The sequence below is a fragment of the Quercus robur genome, chromosome 6 (assembly GCF_932294415.1).
Source record: "Quercus robur chromosome 6, dhQueRobu3.1, whole genome shotgun sequence".
Classification (NCBI taxonomy): Eukaryota; Viridiplantae; Streptophyta; class Magnoliopsida; order Fagales; family Fagaceae; genus Quercus; species Quercus robur.
The window spans coordinates 43547311-43557421 of record NC_065539.1 but is presented as its reverse complement, the minus strand read 5'-3'; the positions used below and the strand labels follow the sequence as shown (position 1 = coordinate 43557421).

The following is a 10111-nucleotide window of genomic DNA, read 5'->3' as shown; positions in this document are numbered from 1 at the left end:
CATTTCTAGCAAATGGGCATTCCCATAGCACATGACACGTAGTCTCAGGCGTTGATCGCAGAGTCTAAAATTACAAAAAATCTAGTACCACAAAACTCTTGCTACAACTCTCTAGAGTGGTTGAGAAAAAAATTGTGGAACTTATGAAATTGATAAACAGTCAATCACAATCAATTATGTAAAATAATTGTAGTAAAAGTTGTGACTTAACATGGTATTAGAATTATCCCAAAAGTTAATTCCAATTGTTTAAGAACAACAACAGGCTTCAGGAACGTTGGGATGGGTTTTACGAATTCGGAGGGTTTAAAAATGGGCTGGTGTCCGCCAAAGCTTGGGCTTGAATAGAGATTTGGGCTTAAGTCCACTGATTAGAGTCAGACAGTTGGGTCACTGACGGTGGGAGGCTGTACGTACGATTTAGAAGTAGTTGGCAGATGAGGCTAGGCTACTACAATATTAATGATTTCACCGGCCAATGATCATTCATTTTCAAAACCAGTTGAATATTGCGCCATTTCATTAAGCATGGCTTAGTTGGCCACAATCAAATGTACAGAGAAGTGAAGAAAACTGAGAACACTTCAACTACATGCATTAATGTTGTACTCCGTACTTGACAGTATAAAAGCTACTGCAACCCATTGCTAATATTAACAATTAGCAAACCTCCTTTTTCTTGTACGTACTGGTATTTGTTTCCTTTTATTCTAAAATAGAAGATGGGGAGGTTTTCTAAGTACTGTGGTGTGTTTGGTGTGATGTTGGTGTTGTTAGTGATAGCTGCAGGGACAACAGAATGTAGGAAAATTGAAAAAGACACATTTTCTGATGGCATAGGAGGTGGCTTGGGTGGTGGAGGAGGTGGTGGTGTTGGTGGTGGAGGAGGCGTTGGAGGTGATGGAGGTGTTGGTGGAGGATTTGGAAAGGGTGGTGGTGTTGGAGGAGGAGTTGGCGGAGGTGGTGGTGCTGGAGGAGGAGTTGGTGGTGGCTTTGGGGGTGGAAAAGGGGGTGGCATAGGAGTTGGGCATGGTGGGGGAGTTGGGGGTGGTGCTGGAGGAGGGTTTGGTGGTGGAGGTGGTGCTGGCCATGGTGGTGGTGTAGGAGTTGGAGGTGGTGCTGGCCATGGTGGTGGTGTTGGTGGGGGTGCTGGTGGTGGTGTTGGTGGGGGTGCAGGTGGTGGCATTGGAGGTGGAGGTGGTGCTGGTGGGGGTGCAGGTGGTGGCATTGGGGGAGGAAAGGGTGGTGGTGTTGGAATTGGAGGTGGGTCTGGTGGTGGAGTTGGTGGAGGTGCAGGAGGTGGAGGTGGTGCTGGTGGCGGTGCAGGTGGTGGCATTGGGGGAGGAAAGGGCGGTGGTGTAGGAATTGGAGGTGGGTCTGGTGGTGGAGTTGGTGGAGGTGCAGGAGGTGGCATTGGAGGTGGAGGTGGTGCTGGTGGCGGTGCAGGTGGTGGCATTGGGGGAGGGAAGGGCGGTGGTGTAGGAATTGGAGGTGGGTCTGGTGGTGGAGTTGGTGGAGGTGCAGGTGGTGGCATTGGAGGTGGAGGTGGTGCAGGTGGAGGCATTGGGGGTGGAAAAGGAGGTGGTGTAGGAATTGGAGGTGGGTCAGGTGGTGGTGTTGGAGGGGGTGCAGGTGGTGGTGTAGGAGGAGGTGTAGGAGGAGGTGCTGGTGGAGGTGTGGGTGGGGGAGCTGGTGGTGGTGCTGGAGGAGGGGTTGGTGGTGGAGGTGGTGCAGGTGGAGGTGTGGGTGCCGGTGGTGGTGTTGGCGGTGGCTTTGGTGGTGGTGCTGGAGGGGGCATTGGTGGTGGATTTTAAACCAAAAGTTAAAATATATAGCTTGTAATGTAATGTAATACCATGCTCCTGCATGGTTAGTAGTTAAAACAAATGGAATAAACAAAAGAGCAGGTGCTTTTTAAATGGTTTTTTTCACTTCTTCCATGCAAAATTTTAATTCTATCAGTTCCATATAATGTAAAAGTAAGTTTTGTTTAGACAAACTAACAATCGTCACGGCACTTTCCGGATTCAAATTAAGTAGCAATAAAACAAGAAACAAATATCAATTTAATTAGAGTTTTAAATTAATTTCAAAAGTTACGTTAACATATGACTGCACTGCACTCGCATTGTACATGCGTAATATCCATACAATAATGGTAACCAAACTGTGCCACCTAAATTCGCCTAATTAGCCTAAAATTAAAGGCCAAAAGTGTGATTTGAAACATTGATTGAGAACACTAGAGTGCGTAATACATGATATGAATCATATATAAAGTCGTCATGAGACTTGCAGGGTCGTTGCATGTGCTGCATGCATGCATGCATGTCATTTGTAAAGCACAGCCCCAACAGTTTCTTCTACTTGCTTAAGAGTTAAGACCAACTTCATAGCTGCCCAACACACTGGCAGCCATTAGTAGCCATCAATGTAAATCTATTAATACAGAGGGTGCTACTGCTTGCTCAGTCAGTTTTCTTGACCAAGGAGCTCGCTCTTTTGACTTGGATCCTGGTCCATGGCACTTGAACTCCACGTGGTATAGAATCCTGTTTAATTTACATTATTTTCAATGTTAGAACCCAAAAAAAAAGTGTTTGTAGCACAGAAAAGAAGAACATTAGCCCTTGAAATTGTGTTAGCTTGGACCACATCATCTATGTTTTATTATTATTATTATTATTATTTATTTATTTTTTTTAACACCCTATGTGCTGGTTTATAAATCAAGTATGATTAATTGAAGAACCCATAGGGGGCAAGTAGAGCTTGAGCTTTCTTACTCAGTGCTACCATCATTAGTTCATTACTTCAGTGGGTCCAGCCATGTGGTACATTAATGGTCTTTGAGCAGTGACAAGTCCACGAATCTTTGATAAATACAAACCCCTTAATTTCACTTACCCTGTTTTAAGCAGTGACAAGTCCACGAATCTTCACCCTCTAGTCTTGTCTCCAATCACAAGGATCTCACAGCTCTGCATCCAAATTTGTACCAATTATTACGACATTTGATATGGATGATCTAGGTGATAGGAAAAAAAAAGATGGATTTATTCCATAGATTAAATATTACTGATGTAAAAATTTATCTAGTATCGTTAAATAACATGGACTCATGTACACTATTAGATAAAAATATATAAAATCTTAATCATAAAATTGATTCCTATAAACATGGAATCTAGGTACATAGCAAAACTTTTAAAATACAAAGAACAAAATGAAAGCAAATTTAAATAATTACATGGAAGACCGATCTATTATGGTCAAAGATGAAGTCAATTGAACTTCCGATGAAAAAATTGTCATAGTTGTTAAATTATCAATTCTCTAAAAAATACTTAAGCTTATTAAAAAATGATGAATTTATTCATTTAGTTCAACACCTTCCCTTTATGTGTGGGCCACACTTGGGTGTTATTGAGTAGGGGCCCAACATGTAAAAATTTAAATAAGAGGTGAGTTGGTGACAAGGGATGAACTTCTTATTGTTGATACCGTATTAAATTACCGATTCTCTTAAAAAGTTAAGTTTATTAGGAGATTGTGAGTTTATTTATTTAAGCAAATAATAGTAATGTCTGCCTTTGTAATAAAAGAGTGTTATGTGTACTGTAGAATGCGCAAAGGCAAAATACAATTTGGTTTGCGAAAACAAATGCAGCCATGGACGAAGCTATTATTGGACTAGGGGTTGCCCCCCTAATTTTTTTTAAAAAAAAAATATTACTATATTAATATGTACTAATTTTAGTAATTTTGTTCAATAAAATTACACTTTACCTCCTTAATAATGCCATCAATTCTTTTGAGAGTAATGTTATAGCTACAGATGTTTTTACAACGTTTATACAAACTATTGAGATAGCAAATTATTATTAATTCGTACATTTGCATCACTTTTTACTTATCAATAATTACTCACTATATTAGCAATTTGTAAAAAAAAATTGTAATTTTAGCTTTTTTTCACCTTTTAAAGGACGTAAAAAATTAATAGATTAAATCTAAAACAAAATATATAAGCCCAAAAAAATTAGTCCAACAACAAAAATTACCAATAATAAAATTAAAAAAATTAAGCCCAATCAATCTATTTTACCCCGAACAAACTATTTGACCATTTAAAAAATTTTAAACAAAAATCTTTTGTAGTAAAGCAGTAAATTCAAAGTCTGGAACCGCCGCACACAGCTAGAAGCATAGTTGCCCCCTAACTCCAAGTCCTAGTTCCGTCCCTGAATGTAGCCACTGATTGATATTTTGAGTTATAAGCTATCCTAGTGGGTGCTTCATTCTGCATTGTTGAAGACAAAAAAGAAATAAAGTTAATGCTGAACAAGAATGACAAATCATGACCAGAAAAAGAGAGAGATAAATTTAAGGTTGATGTTGAACTTGGTACATATAAATATATATATATATATATATATATATATTGTTTTCTCTGCTGCTTTATAAATGGTTTATTAAATATGAGTAATCTTCCTTTCTAAAATATTAGTGTTTTATGTGAAGCAAACGTTAGAAACCATCAACTTCCATGTGTTGTTTTATAGCAATAGAAAACAATTTTAGTTTTGGGCAGTGATAATTAATTGCACACATTTTGTCACGCATATGTACATAGGAAAATTATTAGATACTTCTGAGATATCATAAATGTATATTTTCTTATTTTACATAAATGATGGATTCTACCATAAATTTAATTAGTAGAATCCATTATTCATAAGAGAAAAAAAAGTATATATTTATGATACTATAAAAATATACAATAATTTTCTCCAAGACACATGCGAAAAAACAATAATTGAATTCATGTGTTGTACAATTTCAATTGTTTTTCACGCGTGTATACAGACATACGTGAAAATGTGTGTTCGCAACGCGTTTAGCCTTTATTATTTTTTTTTTCTCCTTGGGTCAAATCGAATTAAATGGCTAGTTAAGAGCATTCATTCGTTTTGACTTTTGATACACCAATAATGCTAATATATATGAGGCACCCACCAATTGGAATAAAATGAAGAGCTAAGCATTCACGTACTAAAATTTTATTTCGTTTTATTCTACTATCTCAAAAAAGTTATTTTATCAATTACATTATATTATTTTATAATATTCTTAGTATCTTAATTTTTATTTTACAATTCATTATATTAAAATAATATTTTTATATAATAAAATAATATATTTCAAAATCCAAATAAAAACAAAAACCCAAAACCCGATGAAAAAGAGAAAAATTGATAAAGTTGTAAAATAAAATATTAGTTTTTTTTTTTTTTTAAGAATAGTGCTACAATGCAATTCTACCTTTAGATTTGCATTGTAGCACTATTGCAAAAAAATTTGCAATAGTTAGTGAATACAAGTCCAGATGAAGCTTGGTTTTTGTGCAAAAATGGTAAAATTTGCTAATATATCGCATATAGCAGTGCCAGTGTGAATGCGCTTACATGGCTAAAATTTTCCATGCAAACTCACAGGTCTACACCACTTGGGTGGCTTCTTCTTAATTAATAAGGTTATGTTAACGAGTATCCTTAGGATATTGATTAATAATTTATTTTAGGAAAATTTTGATACCATTTTTATGGGAAATGAAAAAAACTGTTAAAATGTTAATTGTTTTTTTTTTTTAAATGGATTATTAACTAATGCCTTAAGGACATTCATTAGCATTTTCTAATTATTAATTATGTTAGGAGGTTTATCTATTGAAATAGAATATTTCGATATCGACCTATTTTAAGGTACTATTTCGAAGTTACCTAAGTTTGCATTAAAAAATTTATATACCTAAGTTTGTATTAGATGATATTATACCATATCAAATTATTATTCAAAATCAAATAATGGTGTGCATCACGTGTTTTGTCAAATGATCTCTAGTTCGAGACTTGACCTTGTTTATGATTTATTTAAAATTTTAAAACCCTTCCCCAAATTCTTCCCCTCCTCCAGAGCCGTCACCCTCCCTAATTTTATTTTAGCTTCTCAAAAAAAAAAAAAAAAAAAAAAATCAAATAATACACATTTTCAATATCATCATTACATAATATAAATATATGCATCATATATATAAAAGTAAAAAAAAAAATTACTAAGGAAAAAAAACTATGTCATATGTGTGTAAAACAAACAATGTTAAGTAAAAGCATTGTAAAAATCAATGGAGAGAGAAACTCAAGAACGCTCTAGAGAAGAGGAGGCAGAGCTGAAGCGCAGTACAAAAAAAGTTAAAGATTCACACCCTTCCTTCGGTGATGGATCATTCAAAGATAAGCTTCTCGGGGATTTGCCTGGTGCTTATGCACAGGCTTTTCGGTTCAACCCTCTGGAGGAGGATGAAACTCTTTCAGACGATGAAGTGTATGACGAAGTGGATGAGCTAACTGAGGGTGTTGCAGCTGTGCGCTTCTCAGGTGGAGATAAAGCTCGTCTTAGAGGTAGATGGGCTTTCGCTCTTATCATTAAACCCTTTGGTAGGACTGTGGGTTTTCATTACCTGCATAATAAGATATTGGCTCTATGGAAACCTGCGGGCCGTATGGAGTGCATTGATCTTGAGTTTGGTTTCTACCTGATCAGATTTGGTCTAGCTGAGGATTATGACAAAGTCCTAAGGGAGGGACATTGGTTTATTGGTGGTCAGTTCTTGTCTATCAGAGCTTGGGAACCTCACTTTAAACCGTCCACTGCCAAATGCTCTTCTGTTGCAGTATGGGTGAGACTCCCAGAATTACCGATTGAATATTTCGAAATAATGGCTCTCAAGGAAATTGGCAAAGCCATCGGCCCTGTGCTTAGGATAGACACTCAAATTGCATCTGAGGCACGAGGTCGATTTGCGCGCATTTGTGTCCAGGTTAATCTTGATAATCCGCTGATCCGAACCATCATGATTGGTAAATTTGCCCAACCGGTCATCTATGAAGGTTTGAACACGCTCTGTTTTTCCTGTGGCAGAGTTGGTCACAAAAGGGAAGCTTGCCCTTTTTTGGTGCATGCAGGGGTGCACGTGGACTCAACGGAGAGGAACACTTCTTCATCTGCACCACCTTCCCCCACTCGCAATGCTACGTCTGAGACCTATGGTGAGTGGACCCTGGTTTCTAGAAGAAAGGACAAGAATCCTAAGTCTAGGGCCCATCCCGTGACCAAAGATCAGCCCCCTAACCCGCGAAAAGGTGTTTCAAAAGCTGGTCCCCCATCTCAGTCGCCTTCACGTGGGACCAGGGAAGCCAAAAGAAAGAGCCCAGCTGTGCATTGTGACACTATTCCTGACCCCAAGCCTTCCCATACTTCCTGTGAGATGGGACGTGACTCTGATGTGTCTGGCCATACATCCCTTGAACAACCCCCACCGCCCGTTACTTTCTCATTTGGTGAACCCCACTCCCCAAAAATCTCACCGAATCCTAAAATTTCTTCTTCACAGTCACACGCTCCCAACCCCAAACTTACTCTGAATAAACATGGCAAACGCAACCAGCTCAAAGGGAAAGGAGAAGCCCCTCGTGAGGCCAGTAACTCAGGAATGGGGGATATTCTACAAAGGGAAGATCATTGTCATCTCAAGCAACACGATCGCGGAAATCAAAGCAAGCCCAACCCACATAATGGGCTATTTCGAGGAAGAACTGATGTTGGCTTGGAGCCATATTTTTCCACTCACGCCGGAGAGCCGGGAGAACGGCTATCTCCCTCTCTCGGACCCAGCATGGTTCAACTGGCACAACCCTTGGTGGAATTTCCTAACAGACAGGCCGTCACGAAAGGAGAGTCAGATCCTGGGATGGAGAGGGCTTCCCTCAAGATCAAGGGAGCTAATCTTGGGAGACTTAAGCCAACCAGACACCCTATTGGAGAGGAGAATGTTTGTGGACAAACCCATCACAGCCAGCATCATGGGCGACATGGAAGGAAGGAAGATCATTCAGGTCTTTGCCCCGATCCAAACTTTCAGTTTGGTAGTCAGTCAACGGGAATGCATGATGGGAGTGATGGAACACGTGTTGGTGCTCAGGCAGGGAGAGGGGTTCAAGAAGACTCTTTTGAAGGAAATGGGATGGACCATGATGGACCAGATGAGGACACTTCCTCCAATTGATGAGTGTCCCGACTCGAACCTCCATTTATCCATGAATATTATATTATGGAATTGCAGGGGTGCAATGAACCCCAACTTTCATCAATCGGTGGATAATATCATTAGTTGCCACTCTCCCTCAATGATGATCATCACTGAAACTCGAGTTGGTGGAAATAGGGCGAAAGAAATTACTGACAGACTTTCCTTTGATGGAGCGGCACATGCTGATACTGTTGGCTATGCTGGAGGTATCTGGGTTCTCTGGTACACCGACGTCATGGATGTCACCATTCTTGCATCTACGAAACAGGAGATACATGCAGTTATTAAGGTACATTCTTCAAATCTGTCTTGGCTCATTACTGCTATCTATGCAAGCCCTAGATATAGGGAAAGACGTATCTTGTGGGATAATTTAAATCAAGTTGCTACACTTCATAATTTGCCATGGCTAGTGTTAGGAGACTTTAATGAAATCCTTTCGAGTGAAGATAAGCTTGGGGGGAGACCTATTAATATGTACAGAGCTTTGGTTTTTCAACAATGCCTGAATTCTTGTAATCTTCTGGACTTGGGTTTCCAGGGACCTAGGTTCACCTGGGTTAATAAAAGAGACTTCCTAGCCTACATTCAAGAACGAATTGATCGATGCTTTGCTAACGCGAGCTAGCGTACCATGTTCCCTGAGGCCTCGGTTTTTCATCTCACGAGGCTACATTCTGACCATTGCCCTGTCCTTCTTAGTCTCAAACCTAGCATTGGGAACCATACTGTTAGACCGTTTAAATTCCAACCCATGTGGCTTTCTCACCCCCTTTTGGCAATGTTTTTCATAAAAAGAGCAGAATTGAAGCTCGTATCAAAGGCATTCAGCATGCTCTAGCTAGAAACCCGAACCAATTCCTTATTAATCTGGAAAGGATTTTGTTAAAGGAATACAACCTTATCCTTCAACAGGAACATGATCTTTGGGCCACCAAATCGAGATACAATTGGGCTATTCTTGGTGATAGAAATACCTCCTTTTTTCATACCTCTACCATTGTTAGAAGGAAAAGAAATAGGATAGACAAAATCATTGATAGCTCGGGTAATTGGGTGCATGAGGCAAATGAGGTTGCCGATGTTGTTAGAAGAGGATTTATGAAGCTATTCTGTACTGAGAAGCATAGTGCTCCTAGAAACTTTTGGGTGCTACCCAGTTGGTCCAATGTCCTGTCTGAGGAAGCCTTGTTGTCCCTCAACCACCCCATCTCTTCGGAGGAAATTAGGAATGCCCTGTGGTCCATTAAGCCTTTCAAAGCCCCTGGACCGGATGGTCTCCATGCAGGCTTTTATCAAAACTCTTGGGCTATTGTCCATGAATCTGTTGAAAAGGTGGTTCTTGAGGCTTTCCAAACTAGCTCCATCCCTGATTACCTTAATCAAACCTTGCTTGTCCTAATTCCCAAATGCCAAGGTCCTGAATCCATTAATCACTTCCGTCCTATAAGCCTTTGCAACACAGTTTACAAAATCATATCCAAACTCATTGTCCAAAGACTTAGACCTTTTCTGGACCAAATTATCTCTCCCCTCCAATCTGCCTTTGTTCCTGGGAGACGTGGTATGGACAACATGATCATTGTCCAAGAACTTATCCACACCCTCAGTTTAAAGAAAGGAAAAGCTGGTTTCATGGCAATCAAGATTGACTTAGAAAAAGCCTACGATAGGCTAGATTGGAACTTCATAAGAGATATGCTAAATCTGTTTAAATTTCCTCCTCACTTGATAAAGCTGATCCTAAGTTGTGTTTCGACTACATCCATCTCCGTTCTTTTCAATGGAGGTAAGCTGGACCCGTTTCTACCATCAAGAGGCATTAGACAAGGGGATCCCCTTTCCCCATATATTTTCATCCTTTGTATGGAAATGCTAAGTCTCTTCATTCATGACAAATGTTCTAACAATCTGTGGGACCCCTTAAAGGTAGCTTGTGGCGGACCTGCCTTCTCCCATTTG

At 39.5% G+C, this 10111-nt stretch overlaps 1 protein-coding gene across 18 annotated transcripts; it reads left to right on the top strand.

Moving 5' to 3' along the window:
* The first annotated feature begins 508 nt into the window (after nucleotides 1-508).
* On the top strand, nucleotides 509-1919 carry LOC126688898 (glycine-rich cell wall structural protein-like). Of its 18 annotated transcripts, none has more exons than XM_050383806.1 (3): nucleotides 510-1176; nucleotides 1219-1275; nucleotides 1306-1919. In XM_050383806.1, exons 1-3 carry the CDS (start codon nucleotides 723-725, stop codon nucleotides 1812-1814), a joined length of 1020 nt encoding a protein of 339 aa, XP_050239763.1. In that variant the 5' UTR covers nucleotides 510-722; the 3' UTR covers nucleotides 1815-1919. The 18 variants fall into 18 exon arrangements, with proteins under 18 accessions (XP_050239762.1, XP_050239763.1, XP_050239765.1 ...); XM_050383808.1 differs by having other exon boundaries at nucleotides 510-1275; nucleotides 1306-1425; nucleotides 1492-1919; XM_050383811.1 differs by having other exon boundaries at nucleotides 512-1275; nucleotides 1306-1398; nucleotides 1519-1919.
* The last annotated feature ends 8192 nt before the right edge of the window (nucleotides 1920-10111 follow it).

What these genes read in the sequence shown, in the direction of transcription:
- LOC126688898 (XM_050383805.1), top strand. Translation starts at nt 723, where the DNA reads ATGGGGAGGTTTTCTAAGTACTGTGGTGTGTTTGGTGTGATGTTGGTG. An exon ending in AATTGGAGGTGGGTCTGGTG is followed by an intron (nt 1,276 to 1,305) that starts GTGGAGTTGGTG and finishes CAGGAGGTGGAG; the next exon opens with GTGGTGCTGGTGGCGGTGCA.